The sequence below is a fragment of the Pituophis catenifer genome, unplaced genomic scaffold, assembly GCF_029215685.1.
Source record: "Pituophis catenifer annectens isolate HBS135680 unplaced genomic scaffold, rPitCat1.0.hap2 SCAF_10, whole genome shotgun sequence".
NCBI classification, from domain to species: Eukaryota; Metazoa; Chordata; class Lepidosauria; order Squamata; family Colubridae; genus Pituophis; species Pituophis catenifer.
The window spans coordinates 23,115,862-23,132,611 of NW_027256890.1; the positions used below are offsets into that span (position 1 = coordinate 23,115,862).

General features: G+C 44.9%; 1 protein-coding gene across 1 annotated transcript in view; it reads left to right on the forward strand.

Annotated features, from left to right (window-relative positions):
• The first annotated feature begins 6,939 nt into the window (after positions 1–6,939).
• Positions 6,940–16,750, forward strand: part of MAP4K2 (mitogen-activated protein kinase kinase kinase kinase 2) — a 64,242-nt gene continuing 54,431 nt past the window's right edge. The window contains 1 exon segment of the mRNA XM_070951576.1: positions 6,940–7,035. Coding sequence (XP_070807677.1) covers positions 6,940–7,035 — 96 coding nt within the window.

Below are 16,750 nucleotides of genomic sequence, written 5' to 3' on the forward strand. Positions count from 1 at the left end.
GTGGGTGAGCCAGTTGTGTTGTGTTGTGTGTGTGTAAAGTGTGAAAGTTGTTTTTTGGGCTTTTTGTGGCTGTGTGAGGTTCCTGCTTGTTGCAGGGGCCATTTTGGATCTAGCACAGCTGCTTTTACATTGTGGGTGAGCCAGTTGTGTTGTGTTGTGTGTGTGTAAAGTGTGAAAGTTGTTTTTTTGGGCTTTTTGTGGCTGTGTGAGGTTTCTGCTTGTTGCAGGGGCCATTTTGGGTTTTTTAATTTTTAATTTTTAATTTTTATTTTTATTTGGTGTGCATTGGAAGAGGGGTAGTCTTATACGGCGAGTATAGCCCAAACCCTATATTTTGACAGGAAAAGTCGGGGGTCGTCTTATACTCCCAGTCGTTTTATACGCCGGAAAATACGGTAAATCTCTTAGCTTTGCTGTATCCTTTTATGAGGGCCCCCCCCCCATTTATTGTGCCACCAAACTGCAGTCATTTAGAAAGGGGAATCTGAACTTGAAAACAATTTTTTTTTAAAAATCAAAGCTTCCCTTCTCCCACTTAAAAAGATAAATCTAATTAAAATAAGACATACCGTATGTCAGTTTCCCAACCTTATTCCCTTGGTTTTGTTCAGGGGTCAGCAACCTGCAGCTCTGGAGCCGCATGTGGCTCTTTTACCCCTCTGCTGCGGCTCCCTGTCACTCAAAATATGCGTCACAACCGCCAATATGTGACACCCGCCAGCACACGATTTATTGAGCTTTTCAACCCCCGGTAGGCCAACCATAGATAAATCCAAGAAAAGAAAAGTTTCAGAAGAAAACGTCTAATATGCTAGTTTTGTGGCCGCTCAAGAAATTGTCAGGCACGGGAAGGGTTTTTGTGGCTCCCGGTGTTTTCTTTTCTGTGGGAAACAGATCCAAATGGCTCTTTGAGTGTTTAAGGTTGCCGACCCCTGGTTTTGTCAATCCAAGGCTATTGAAGGCATCTCAACGATCAAAAGATCGCTGATCCTGTCACAAGACCTTTATGCAACTTTTAAAAACAGCCGAGTCCAGCATCGTTTAAAATATTCATCCGTTGACTCCACAGTATAATTCCTCTAAGATGCAATCTAACTAGGAAAAATGGTCCTGGAAAAAATGGTCCTTTCTTGACCATTCAGCCTTGCGGCATCTTCCCCGCTCAAATTTTGGGGCTGATGTCAGCAGACAGTTTTAGGTGAAGGAAGAGTGGAGAGTGGACATTGTTTTTATTCCCCATTGCACATATCAGCATCATAGTCTGGGTAGGATGAAAATAGAAAGCAGGTCAGTGCCAGCTTTTAAAGCAACATTTGCAGGAATGACCTCATATCTCTAAAGATTTTAAAGAAAGAAATTTGGCGTAGACGAGACGGCGAAAACCTACCTGAAGAATCCTAAGTAAGATCAAAATTGGTAAACAAGGGGCCCTAAATTTATCATGGAGGCTACAGTCATCCAACGTGACAATTAACCTATGAAATTGTAGTGTGTAAATTTTCCTCCTCGTTTTGCATTTATACATTGTGGGTATTTGTAGATGCTGCTCTAAATTAACCTTCAGGGTTTTTTTTGTATTCTGTTAAAGCACCGAAGACTTTGGATTAGTTGTAGATACAATTAGTTTTCGACTTACACAAATTTGTTTTGCGACTGTTATAAGGTTCCCTTCGCACATACGTGCTAATTGTTCCCGACTCTAGGGGGCGGTGCTCATCTCCGTTTCAAAGCCGAAGAGCCAGCGCTGTCTGAAGATGTCTCCATGGTCATGTGGCCGGCATGACTCAACGCCAAAGGCGCACGGAACGCTGTTACCTTCCCGCCAAAGTTGGTCCCTATTTTTTTCTACTTGCATTTTTTACCTGCTTTTGAACTGCTAGGTTGGCAGAAGCTGGGACGAGTAAGGGGAGCTCACCCTATTACGCGGCACTGGGGATTCGAACCACTGAACTGCCGACCTTTCTGATTGACAAGCTCAGCGTCTTAGCCACTGAGCCACCGCATCCCACTTGTGACTGATTCACTTAACAACCATGTTAAGTGAGCCGCAGTGGTGTGGTGGTTAGAGTGCAGTACTGCAGGCTACTTCTGCTGATTGCCAGCTGCCTGCAATTTGGCAGTTCGAATCTCACCAGGCTCAAGGTTGACTCAGCCTTCCGTCCTTCCGAGGTCAGTAAAATGAGGATCCTGATTGTTGGGGGCAAGAGGCTGACTCTGTAAACCGCTTAGAGAGGGATGTGAAGCACTGTGAAGCGGTATATAAGACTAAGTGCTATTGCTCTTCCTTCCTTCCTTCCTTCCTTCCTTCCTTCCTTCCTTCCTTCCTTCCTTCCTTCCTTCCTTCACCAGTGGTTAGAATGCAGGAATGCTAACTTTGCCCACTGCCAGGAGTTCGATCCTGACCAGCTAAAGGTTGACTCAACTTTCTTTCTGAGGTTAGTAAAATGAAGACCCCAATTGTTGGGGGGTAAGTGGCTGACTCTGTAAACTGCTTAGAGAGGGCTGTAAATGCACTGTGAAGCGGTATATAAGTCTTTAAGTGCTATTGCTACTAACTTTACAATTGCAGTGATTCACTGAACAACTGTGGCCCAGAAGGTTGTAAAATGAGGCAAAACTCACTTGCCAACTGTCAGTGCTTAGTGATAAGAAATGTTGAGTTCAGTTGTGGCTATAAATCAATAATACATAGCTATTTTTTCCCCCCTGTTTGCTTGGAAGTAATTATGGTCTATTTATTCAACCTATTTCTACGCCAGCACAATTAAAACTTCACACAACCCTGGACCCACAGATTGAGAATCACTGCTGTAAAAAAAATTGTGCGCGGTCACAATCTCTGACCCCCAAGCAAGGGATTTATACCTGAATCATTTTGAGGGTGGGGTTTTTTTTTTTGAGGCAGGGGGTGTTTCTGAATTCCAAACGGCTTTGAAGACCTCGAATCCCGCTGGATAAAAATCAGATGCATCCGATAAAAGAGAACTTCATGCAAAAAAAACAAAAGCTTTTAAATAAAATATATTTGTCTGTCCCCCAACGTAGACTTAACACCATCCTTCTTTTCTCCAGTGCATGCTGGGAATTTATACCAGTTTAATAGCGACGAAATAAACGGGGAGAGGCATTGCTTGTATAATGGGGCCTGTTGCTAACTAGGATTCTCGTTTCCTAGTCATCATATTTATTGGATCCTGTTTGGATCGCAGGCTGAGATGCAGCAAAAAAAAATGCTTGCATAACAAACGGCAGTGGTGATAAATCAGCCAGCAATGCAATGCATGCCTCGGCTAAAGTTAAAATATTTCTTTTTCCGGTGAATGCTGATCTAAATCTGCTCTGCAAAACGGATCCTGGTGCGATTTGCAAAATTCAGAAGTCCTTAACGTAAAGCAGGCCAGATTTTTATTTTTTATTATTTTTTTAAAATCCAGATTGACAACAACCTCAACAGGCTCTGCCCAGGTCCAAATATAGCTAAATTGACGCTTAAGAACATCAACAGGATGTGCACGCAAACAGGAACAGTTTTGGTCTCGGTTACGGTTTTGTCACTCAGCGGTGAAATGAGTGGATTGGAATTGTGATTTTTTATTTTTATTTTTTTTGCAGAGAAAACTCAGCAAAGTCCGAATTTAAGGCCGCTCTAGAATCTTCTCCACCCCTCCCTATCCAGTTGCAGGTGGTCCTCAAATTACGACCACAATTGAGACCAGAATTTGAGCTTCAGCAGAGGGCTAGACTAGAAGACCTCCAAGGTCCCTTCCAGCTTATTCTATTCTATTCTATTCTATTCTATTCTATTCTATTCTATTCTATTCTATTCTATTCTATTCTATTCTATTCTATTCATCCTTTTTTACTCTATATTCTATCCTAGTCTATATTTTACACTCTATTCCAGTGATGGCTAACCTTTTTGCCATCGCGTGCCAGGAAGGGGTGGGGGAGGTTCATGCACGCGCGTGCCCACACCCATAATTCTATGCGTAATTTTGTCTGCAGAGCCTGGATAGCTGTGCAGACAAAAGCACTGTAATTTAACACCAGCTGTCTGCAATTAAAGTAAGATCGAATCTTGCCAGGCTCAAGGTTGACTCAGCCTTCCATCCTTTCTAAGGTAGGTAAATTGAGGACCCAGTTTGTGGGGGCAATAAGCTGACTTTGTATAAATATACAAAAGTATGAAGGCTATTGCTTAACGCACTGTAAGCCGCCCTGAGTCTCCGGAGAAGGGCGGCATATAAATCAAATAAAAAAAATATATATGCGCCCCGCCCTGCGCATGCGTGCCCAACCCCCCCTCCCTACTTGCTCCTGACCCATTTTTCTTTGTCACCTGGCTCCAGTTCCTCTCAATGCATCTGGGGAGGGCGAAAACAGCCTTCCCCACCTACCCCCAAGCCTCCTGGAGGCAGAAAACAGCCTGTTTCCCTACTTCTGCTGGGCCCAAAAGGCCTGAAAATCAGGTGGCTGGCACGCACATGCGTGCCAGAGCTGAGCTTCCGTGCCCACTGATCTGGCTACGCGTGTCACCTGTGGCACGCGTGCCATAGGTTCGCCATCACGGCTCTATTCTATATTTTACATTCTATTCTATATTTTACATTCTATTCATCTTTTTTTACATTCCTAGTCTATATTTTACATTTTATTTATTCTATTCTATTCTATATTTTACATTCTAGTCTATATTTTACATTCCATATTTTACATTCTATTCTAGTCTAGTCTATATTTTACATTCTATTCGCGAAATGGGGCAGAATTCATTGAAGAAATTCCTCGCTTAGCGACAGAAATATCGGGCTCCATTGGCTTCCTATGATTTTATTGGTTTTTCAAAATATAAAAGACAAAGGAAATTTAATTTTTTTAAAAATAATTTTATTGAACATTTTTTTAAAACATACAAACCAACCAACCAACAAAAACAGATATTTACATCTTCTTTTCAATATCTTCGCATCAGTAATCTATATTTATATATTTTCTCTTTCTTATCTTTATCTTTTATACAAATATTTTTAGTATATCATATATATATATATATATATATATATATTCTCTTAATCTGAATATTTTATTTACATTTAACATAAACAGGTACCTAGTTTCCTTTCCACAATTTATATCTTCCCATTTGTTTCCATATTTCCCCACCTAATTAAACCATTGTTTAGTTTTCTTTTGTCCCCTTTTTTTCTTTTCCCCTTTTCTCCTCCAACTGTTTATACCATTTCTCCCAGACTAAGTAGTATTCTGTTTCATCTTTTTCTTGTATCTCCTTTGTGAGCTTATCCATTTCCACACAGTCCATAATTTTTCTAATCAAAGGAAATTTTAAAAAGCTGTGGAAAAGCAAGAAGAGGGGGAAGGAAGGGAAAAGTAATTGAAATAATATAGAGGATTTTGTTAATATAAATTTGTGATAAAAATGAATAAGTTAACAGAAGCATATATTCCTCCCTGCAACAAAGAGAAGCAGAGACGGTCAAAATTGATTCTTTTATCCAAAGTAGAGAATATATCTAACCTTGTTTCTATTCTGAAATTGCTTCCGGATTTTGGGCTTACCATGAAAAAAAACACATGAAACGTTGATTTTGGTTTTGTTAACTAGACAGGCTTATTGGCATAGAAATCGCTTGTACAAGCTGTTGCGTAAAAGCAAACAGTTGTGCTTGGTAATGCTACTCTCTTCTACTGTGCTAAAGTGAGTCGGAAGTTGGTGCCTTTTTTTCTTTCCTTTTCTCCCTTTACGCTTTTTCTTTCTTTTCCCTTTCCCTCCCCCGCTTCTTAGTTTTCCACTAATTTTTATTTTATTTTATATTTTGAAAAACCAATCTAATCATTTAGATAGATAGAAAAATAGATGATAGATAGATAGATATGATGGATGGACAGATAGATAGATGGATAGATAGATAGATATGGATGGATGGATGGATGAACAGAGACAGACAAATGGATAGATGATAGACAATGGATGGATAGATGGATAGGTAGATAGATAGGTAGATAGAAAAATGATAGATGATAGAAAAATAGATAGATAGATGATAGATAGATATGATGGATGGACAGGCAGACAAATGGATAGATGATAGACGATGGATGGATGGATGAATGGATAGATAGGTAGATAGATAGAAAAATAGATGATAGATAGATAGATTGGATGGATGGATGGATAGACAAATGGATAGATGATGGATGGATGAATGTATAGATAGGTAGATAGAAAAATAGATAATGATGGATGGACAGACAGACAAATGGATAAGATATCTGATAGACGATGGATGGATGGATTGATAGGTAGATAGAAAAATAGATGATAGAAAAATAGGATAGATAGATATGATGGATGGACAGAGAAATGGATAGATGATGGATGGATAGATAGGTAGATAGAAAAATAGATTATCTGACAGACAGACGAGAGAGAGAGAGAGAGAGAGAGAGAGAGATGATGAGAGAGAGAGAGAGAGATGATAGAACTGGCTTGTGGGGTTGCCTTCACAGAAGGTGGGCTCCCTTGAGGTCGTAAGTGGGGGGACGACTCCCCTGTTAACAGGCGCGCACGCGCCTTTCCTCCGCAGCGGAGCGCTCTGCACGCGCCCAGAGGGACTCTCGCCCGCCAGCTGCAGAGCGCCCGCCTGCCTGCCTCTCCGTGGCGTTGCCGGCCGTCCTTTCTCTGCTGCGGAGGAAGAGCCCGGGAGGGCGGGCGGGCGAAGCGGGCTTGCAAGGCGGAGCTTGGTCTGCTCGGGCTCTTCCTCCTCGGCTTCCTTCCTGCTCGCTCGGCCGCCCCTGCGGCTCCTCTCCGCCCCGGAGGCGGCGCCTTTCCCCCTTCCACCCACCCACCCCAGCCTCGGCCGCTGCTGGCCCCGGCTACGCCGTCCGGCCCTGGCTCGGCGGCTGCTGGGCGAGGGGACCATGAGCGCCTTGCGGGACGTCTCGCTGCAGGACCCGCGGCTGCGCTACGAGCTCATCCAGCGCATCGGCTCCGGCACTTACGGCGACGTCTACAAGGTGCGCAACGGCCGGCTTTGGAGAGGGGTTCCCTCCCCGCGGGCGCGCTTTTGGGGGAGCGATCCTGGCTGGGGTGGGGGGTCCCCAGGAGGGAGGAGGGGGAGAGAGGAGGGGAGGGGGCTTCTAATGGGGGGGTCCACTGACTGGCGGGGCCCCCCTTTTTTTTCTTTTTTCTTCCCCCCCCCCCCCCCCCAATAGTTGGGCAACTTCTCCAAAGCGCGCTTTTGGAGATGCGTAATGGAGAGCATGGGACCGTGGCGCGGTGGTGGGGATTTGCAGCCCCCCCAGCTCTCGGGTGGGGTGAGGACCGGACTGGGGAAGGGATGCAGAGGGGTGGGGGAGTGGGGAAGCAGGGAATTGTGGCCGGGGGAGGGGGGGGGTCCAGGGCTTCTCTTCCCGGGGCGTGTCCGGGTCTCTTGGGACCAGCCTCTTTTTTTGTGTTTTGTTTTGCACCGGGAGCTTTTTCCCCAAACGGTTGCTTGCCCCTTAAGCGGAGCGGGCGCCTTTTGGAGAAGGCGAGGCGAGTCTTCGGGTGGGGGGGGGGACACTGGGCAGGCTTGGCTGGCTGGCTGGTTGGTTGGTTGGTTCCCCGGCCAAGGTCGAACTCTGTGGGGCAGGCAGGCTGGCTTTGCTACAAGTGTAGGCAGGGTAGGAGGGCGGGGATCCCCTCCCTTGCTTGCTCGCTCGCTCCGCTTTCCTGGAGTGACCGAATGACCACAATGCGCTTATTTGTCCGGGTTGCCAGAGAGTTTGGCACGCGCGGATCTTGCGGTGCTGAGGGCTAGGAAAGAGGGATGAAGAGGAAAAAGGAAGGAAGGAAGGAAGACCAGCGATAGACAGAGAGGAAGGAAGGAAAACCAGAGACAGAGAGAGAAAGGAAGGAACGAAGGAAGGAAGACCAGAGACAGAGGAAGGAAGGAAGGAAGGAAGGAAGGAAGGAAGATCAAAGACAGAGAGAGAGAAAGGAAGGAAGGAAGGAACGAAGGAAGGAAGGAAAAAGAAAGAGAAAAGGTTAGGAGGGAGGGGGGAAGAAAAGAAGCAAGAGAGAGAGGGAGAGAAAGCAAGAAAGGGAAAAAGAAGAGGAGGAGGAGGAAGGGTGAGAGGGAGGAAGGAAGAGAAAAAAGTGAGGGAAAGAAAGAAAAAGAAAGAAGAGGAGAAAGGTTGGGAGGGAGGGAGGAAGAGAAAAAAGTGAGAGAGGGAAGTGAAGGAAGAAAGAAAGACAGACAGACAGAAAGAAAGAAAGAAAGAAAGAAAGAAAGAAAGAAAGAAAGAAAGAAAGAAAGAAAGAAGCTGTTGAAGGAAGAACCTTGCAAATTAAAATTGTTGCCTTTGCAGCAGTTTTGGAAAGGGTGGGTGAGCAGGAGGAAGGGTGGGAGGGGAGGAAGGAAGGAAGAGAAAAAAGAAAGAAAGAAAGAAAGAAAGAAAGAAAGAAAGAAAGAAAGAAAGAAGCTGTTGAAGGAAGAGCCTTGCAAATTAAAATTGTTGCCTTTGCAGGAGTTTTGGAAAGGGTGGGTGAGCAGGCCCCACAGGGGAGGAAGGAATATGGGGCTGTTTTAAGAAGAAAGAGCTTAAGAGAGGAAATTGGCTTTGGGGACCCTGGCAATGTTTTTGAACCCATCATCCATTTCTTGCCCCCTGTTTGGGGTCGTCCTGAAACTTTGGAGCCCTAGGAGGAAGCTACTAAACAGGGATTCCTTTGCTGGAAGCTTATCTGATTTCTAGGTTTTTTGACACTGCAGGCCACAATTTCTCAACCTCCGTGACTTGAACATACCTGGACTTCAACTCCCAGATTTCCCCAGCCAGCTTTGCTTTGAATTCTGGGAGTTGAAGTCCAGGCACCTTAAAAGTAACTGACATTGAAAAATATTGCTGTACACTAACACAGATCTCCTACTACAGTAGTTATTTTGCTATTTCATAGTAACTGGGGTGTGTGTGTGTGGAAATCTACCTATACTTGCCAATTTGAAAACGTGGACCCAAAGAAAATATAAATGTGGGCCCAGGTGTCCAAGATTCATGGATATAGCCCTGTTACAACAGGACTAAAATATTACTTATTAAATTTATAGGCCGCCCGACTCTCAGGAATTTTTCAGTGGTTTACAGAAAGTATGAATTCTTGGTGCCCAGGCATGTTTTGAGATTCTTGATAAGGTAAAGGTTTCCCTCGCACATGTGTGCTAGCTGTTCCCGACTCTAGGGGGCGTTGCTCATCTCCGTTTCAAAGCCGAAGAGCCAGCCCTGTCCGAAGACGTCTCCGTGGTCATGTGGCCGGCATGACTCAACGCCAAAGGCGCACGGAACGCTGTTCCCTTCCCACCAAAGGTGGCCCCTATTTTTCTACTTGCATTTTTACCTGCTTTCAAACTGCTAGGTTGGCAGAAGCTGGGACAAGTCACGGGAGCTCACTCCGTTACGCGGCACTAGGGATTTGAACCGCTGAACTGCCGACCTTTCTGATCGAGAAGATCAGAAATATTTATTTACTTATTTATTTATAAATAAATACATTTATTTATTTACTTATTGGATTTTTATCTAATACCATCCACACCGATACTGATAGGGCAAGCAAAAGAATATAAAATGAGAGTAAACCCCACTCCCTACTACCCCTTGATGATATTACCTAGATTGGCAACCAAGCTCAGGGAGCACCAAGGACAGACCAATTAAAGATGAAAATTGGATCAGCTGTGCTGATGGAAACCAGAAACAGATCTGTTTTATACTGAATGGTGACATGCAGGGGGTCCTCGACTTATGACCATCACGGAGGACTAAAATTTCTGTTGCTAAGTGAGACACCTGGAAGTGAATCTTGCCTCATTTTGCAACCTTTCTTGTTACCGTTGTTAAGCGAATCGGTGAAGTTGTTACGTCAGCGACGCTGTTGTTAGGTGAGTCTGGCTTCCCTGTCGACTTTGCTTGTCCGACGGTCGCAAAAGGGGATTGCGTGGGTTTTTTTTCAACCTTTGCGACTTAAGATGGGTGGACTTCAACTCCCAGAATTCAGCTGGCTGGAAGTCGTCTCCTCTTAAAGTATCTTTACTGGAGAATTCTGGGAGTTGAAGTCCAACCATCTTATATAAGTCAATATCAGGGTTGAGAAATACCGTTCCAATGTTTTGATATAAATAATTGTGCAATGAATCCAGGCAGATATATTGTGTGTCTTCACTGCCCTTCTTATCCAAGTGATATATTTATTTGGGCACGGCAGTCGATCGAACTGGCTTCTTCCCGGCCCGTTAGATCACAACCAGAGTTGAAAAGGATCTCTCGATTAAAATGGATCCTATAAAACAATATTTTCCAACCTTTGTAAGCCCCTATAAGACGTGTGGGACTTCAACTCCCAGAATTCTCCATTTAACATGGCTGGCTGAGGACTTCTGGGGGTTGAAGTCCACACATCTTAAAAAACTGCTATAAAATTATGCTGGGGCCTCATTGCTTAAAATTTCTAACCGGCATGATCTTTATGCTGGTAGAAGAGCCTCAACTGGGAGACTGGAACAAATAAGGCCATTTTGCCCCAAAATGCATCTTTGACTGGTTCATTGAAGTTTCTAGTCCTCAATATATATTTTTTTCATATACTTGCCACTCTGAGTGAATCTGGTTTAGCCTGTTGTGGCCAGAGAGAAAATAGAGAAGAACAAAAATACTATAAAGCATAGGCGTTTTGGAACAGATTCTGTATCCACTGAAGGCAGTTGGAGGAACAGCTGTTGTGAAGCTTCCATATGTTGTTTTCTTATAATTAAGTGTGCATGTGGTTGTGTTGCTCCTTAGAAGCCTCTGAGGTGCCCTTAGCATTGTTAATGCCAGTAGTCATAATCCTATGACAATCCTATTTTCTGATGCTTCTGCGTTTCTTTTTAAATTCAGCCCTATTGGCTTGCTGGTAAAATTGTATTATTTTTTCAGGCTGTGTTTTATTCTGCAGGTAGACCTTGAACTTACAACGGTTCCATTAAGTGACCGTTCAAAGTTACGACGACACTGAAAAAAAGTGACTTATAATGATCGTTTTTCGTACAATCGTTGCAGCATCCTCCGACTGAATTCAAAATTCAGTCGCTTGAATTGAACTGAATTGAACTGACTCCTATTTACGACGGACACTCGAGTAGCAACCGAACCATGGTTAGCGCAGCCCAGTCTCACTAGCTAACAGAGGGGTCTGCAACCTTAAACACTCAGAGAGCCATTTGGACCCATTTCCCACAGAAAAGAAAACACCGGGAGCCACAAAAACCCTTCCTGGGCCTAACTATTTCTTGAGCGGCCACAAAACTAGCAAATGTAGTTGGAATTAAACATTCTGTTTTCTTCTGAAACTTTTATTTTCTTGGATTTATCCATGGTTGAAAAGCTCAATAAATCGCGTGCCAGTGGATGTCGCACATTGGCGGTTGTGACGCATATTTTGAGCGACAGGGAGCTGCAGCAGAGGGGTGAAAGAGCCACATGCGGCTCCAGAGCCGCAGGTTGCTGACCCTTGAACTAACATAATAGCCTTGATGCGAAAGAGACACATTCTCCACATCCTGGTTTGTGACTCCTTTTTGATCCTAATAAGGAGGGACAGATCTGCATCTGCATATCAAAGGAGCATAAAACAGCCCTCCACTCCATTTCCTGGACTTTCCCGCCCCATCCCCCTCCGTCTCCCGCCCTCTGGACAACAAACTGAATTAGGAGTGGGCTGCTTCTCTTCGGATCCTGGCTCATGCCCGCTGCGCAGACATTGTTCAGAAGCCAGCATGGCATTTCCTGAAATTCTTAATTCAGGAATAGCTTAGGGCTGGTCAGCCGGCAGCCAGGACTGCTATTTTCAGCTTCGAAAATGGATCCGATGGGTTGGGGCGGAGAGACGGGTCTTTCTCCCCGTGGCGGGAGGAACAACAATAAAAGAGGAGAGGGCAGGTAGTTCTCCGCTTGCAACGGTCTCACATAGCGACCGTTGGAAGTTACGACCGCGCTGAAAAAAGGGACACCATCATTGGTCGCCCTTAGAACCGTTTGCTGCATCCCTTTTGTGGCCGCGGGATCAAAACCCGGGCGCAGATACACATTTGGACAAATTTCGTCTTAGTTCCTTAACAGAGTTGGGAGGGACCTTGTAGGTCATCTAGTCCAACCCCCCGCGCAAGCAGGAGACCTTACACCATTTCTGACAGATGGGCAGTCCAGTCTTTTCTTCAAAGCTTCCAGTGATGAAGCTCCCACAACTTCCGAAGGCAACTTCTCTTCCATGGGTTGATGGTTCTCACTGTCAGAAAATTCCTCCTTATTTCCAGGTTGAATCTCTCCTTGGTCAGTTTGCATCCATAATTCCTTGTCTGCCCTTGGAAAATAGCTGGACCCCTTTCCTCCTCTCTGTGGCAGCCCCTCAAATATTGGAAGATGCTCTCCTGTCTCCCCTGGTCCTTCTCTTCATTAGGCTAGACCTACTTAGCTCCTTCAGCCGTTCATCGTACAATTTAGCCTCCAGATTTTTTATGATCTGCGAGAGGACAGTCACTTAAATTTGTATTTGTATTTGTATTTTATTATATTTGTATACTGCCCTTCTCCCGAGGGACTCAGGGCAATGAACAGCCATGGTAAAAACAATGTACAATGAAAATTAAAAGCTTATTAAAATAATTCAATCAATCGGCCAAATTTAAAACATCCAACTATGAGCCAGCCATGTGCGGCAGCTGCCAAAAAAAGCCAACGCAATCCTAGGCTGCATTAACAGGAGGACAGAATCAAGCTCACATGAAGTGTTAATACTACTTTATAATGCCTTGGCAAGACCACACTTGGAACATTGCAGTTCCAGTTTTGGTCGCCACGATAAACTAAGATGTTGAGATTTTAGAAAGAGTGCAGAGAAGAGCAACCAAGAGGATTAGGGGGCTGGAGGCTAAAACATACGAAGAACGGTTGCATGAACTGGGCCTGGATAGTTTAAAGAAAAGAAGGACTAGGGGAGACATGAGAGCAGTCTTCCAATATCTGAGGGGGTGCCCCATAGAAGAGGGAGTCAAGCTATTCTCCAAAGCACCTGAAGGCAGGACAAGAAGCAACAGATGAAAACTAATCAAGGAGAGAAGCAACCTTGGAATTAAGGAGAAATTTCCTGACAGTGAGAATAGTTAACCAGTGGAACAGCTTGCCACCAGAAGCTGTGGGTGCCCCATCACTGGAGGCTTTCAAGAAGAGATTGGACAGCTATTTGTTCAAACAAAAGGGGTTGGACTAGAAGACCTCCAAGGTCCCTTCGAACTGTGTTATTCTGTTATCTTTGTGGCTCTTCTCTGCACTCTTTCTAGGGTCTCAGCGTTTTTCTTGTATGTCAGTTGACTGAAATGGTGCTTGCCTTAGGGAAGTGCAGAAGAAGGCCTCTGGACGGCTTTTGCATGTCCTACACCTGCCTTAATTTTCTTCCCTGGCCTCCCAGGCGGAGTCGTGGATATTTTCTCTCTGGCCTTAATTGCAAGAAACTCCAGCCCTCTTCTGACGCATCAAAGGAAATGCGACCTAAGCATTCTGATCTCTAGCGTCCAACACGCGCAAATTGCATTCTGCAAGAAGCCGTAGCAAAACTGCCTTATGAACAGATTGCCCAAAGCTCTTCATCCGCCTGCTTGGGTGGTCTCTGGGTTATTATGGGAAAGCAGAGGCAGTTTATAGCAGAATAACAGAGTCGGAAGGGAACTTGGAGGTCTTCGAATCCCATCCCCTGAACAACCAATTAAATATGAGGTAGCAGTGTGCGGCAGCAGCCCAAAAAGCCAATGCAATCCTAAATTGCATTAACAGAGGGATACAATCAAGATCAAAGGAGGTACTAATACCACTCTGTAAAGCCTTAGTAAGGCCACACCTAGAATCCTGCATCCAGCTTTAGTCACTACACTATAAAAAAGATGATGAGACTCTAGAAAAAGTGCAGAGAAGTGCAACCAGGATGATTAGAGGACTGGAGGCTCAAACATACGATGGACAGTTGCAGGAACTGGGCATGGCTGGACTAGTGAAGAGAAGAGAAGGACCAGGGGAGACAGGATAGCAGTCTTCCAGTATTTGAGGGGTTGCCACAGAGAGGAGGAAGGGGGTCCATCTATTTTCCAAAGCAGGCCAGACAAGGAATAATGGATGGAGAGATTCAACCTGGAAATAAGGAGAAATTTTCTGACAGTGAGAACAATCAACCCATGGAACAGAAGCTGCCTTCAAAAGTTGTGGGAGCTTCTTCCCTGGAAGCTTTCATGAAGAGACTGGGCTGCCATCTGTCAGAAATGGTGTCGGGTCTCCTGCTTAGGCGGGGGGTTGGACTAGATGACCTACGAGGTCCCTTCCAACTCTGTTAATCTGTTAACCCTACACCATTCCAGACAGATTTTCTGTTTCTGTCGTTCCCTTCTGGGAGGAGGTTTCGAAGTATTTCTAGCAGGATTACCAGATTCTGTAACAGCTTTGTTTCCCATGCCATCCGTCTGGTAAAGTCACAAGATTCCCCTTTCTCGCCATGTACATGTATACATCTGAATTAGACTGTGTTATTTCTCCATGTCATGTAATATATGTGGGCATATGCATAATTTTGCATGTATGTATGTATTTATTTATTTTGTCATGTTTATGTAGTATAGGAGCTGATGAGCCTTTGAGAGCTGTATGCAACGAAATTTAATTTTAATGTATGCCAATTAGTGTACGTCCAATGTGACAATAAAGTTATTCTAAGATAGTTGTCCAATCTCTTCTGAAAATTCTCCAAATAATGGAGCACCCACAACTTCTGGAGGCAAGTTAATTGTCAGGAATTTTCTCCTTAGTTCTAGGTTGCTTCTCTCCTTGATTAGTTTCCACCCGTTGCTTCTTGGTGCTTTGGGAAATAGGTTGACCCAATTTCAGACAAGTGGCTGTCCAGCCTCTTCTTGAAAACTTCTAGTGTTGCAACACCCACAGCTTCTGGTGGCAAGCTGTTCCACCGGTTAATTGTTCTCGCTGTCAGGACATTTCTCCTCAATTCCAGTTTGCTTCTCTCCTTGATTTGGTTTCCATCCATCATTTTTTTGTCCTGCCTTCTGGTGCTTTGGGAAATAGGTTGACCCAATTTCAAACAAATGCCTTTCCTGCCTTGTCTTAAAAACTTTAAAAACCAGACAAGTGGCTGTCCAGCCTCTTCTTGAAAACTTCCAGTGTTGGAGCACCCATAGCTTCTGGTGGCAAGCTGTTCCACTGACTAATTATTCTCACCGTCAGGACATTTCTCCTCAATTCCAGGTTGCTTCTCTCCTTGATTTGGTTTCTATTCATCGCTTCTTGTCTTGCCTTCTGGTGCTTTGGGAAATAGGTTGACCCAATTTCAGACAACTGCCTGTCCAGCCTCTTCTTAAAAGCCTCCATTCGGTGCAGCACCCTCCACTTCTGAAGGCGAGCCATTCCACGGGTTTCCTCTTTGGTTGCATCACACACGTGCTTTGCAACCTCGCAAGCAGCCGTGCTCCTCACACCCTTTGTGGCGGTTGAGCTGGCTCAGCCAGGAAGGCAGGAAGTTGCCCGATTGCTAAACAGAACGGGATCTGAAGAAGTGGGGCATATTTGTGCCTCTTAGGTGTTTCTGACAAATCATGGCTTAATGCAGTCCGACTGCCATACCAGGGAGCCAAACGTGGAAGCTGATCCCAGGGGGAAAGCTACAAAGGCCGTAAGTGCGAAACACGGTCATAAACTCACTGTTTTCCGTGCTGTTGCAACGTTGTACAGTCCCTAAGCGGCAATCTGGAATTAAGGAGAAATTTCCTGACAGCGAGAACAAATAAATCAGTGGAACAGCTTGCTACCGGAAGTGGTGGGTGTGCATCCATCCATGGAGGTTTTGAAGAAGAGTTTGGTCAGACATTTTGTCTGGAATGGTACAGGGTCTCCTGCTCGAGCAGGGGGCTGGACTAGAAGACCTCCAAGGGCCCTTCCAACTCTGTTCTGATTAAATGAACTGTTGTAAGTTGAGGGCTATCTGTATTTAGGGTGCCTTATTTGTGCCAAAGATACGCAAATTGACATTTCTGATGAGCTTTTCGTAGGGATCCCAAGAGGAAAGGATCCTGGCTCTGGGGAGGGGGGTTTACAGATTAGCAGGGTTGGGAGGGACCTTGGAGGTCATCTAGTCCAACCCCCCACCCAAGCAGGAAACCCTACAGCATTTCTGACAGATGGTAGTCCGGTCTCTTCTTGAAAGCCTCCAGTGATGAAGCTCCCACAACTTCTGAAGGCAACTTCTGTTTCATGGGTTGATTGTTCTCACTGTCAGAAAATTTCTCCTTATTTCAAGGTTGAATCTCTCCTTGATCAGTTTCCATCCATTCTTCCTTGTCTGGCCTTCGAGTGCTTTGGAAAATAGCTTGACCCCCTTCCTCCTCTCTGGGGCAGCCCCTCGGATATTGGAAGATGCTCTCCTGTCTCCCCTGGTCCTTCTCTTCACTAGACCAGCCAGGCCCAGTTCCTGCAACCGTCCATCGTCTGTTTTAACCTCCAGTCCCCTAATCCTCTTTGTTGCTCTTCTCTGCACTCTTTCTAGAGTCTCAACATCTTTTTTTATAGTGTGGTGACCAAACCTGGATGCCGTATTCCAACTGGGGTCTTATCAAGGCATTATAAAGTTCACTTTAACAGATTAACAAGAGTTGGAAGGGACCTTGTA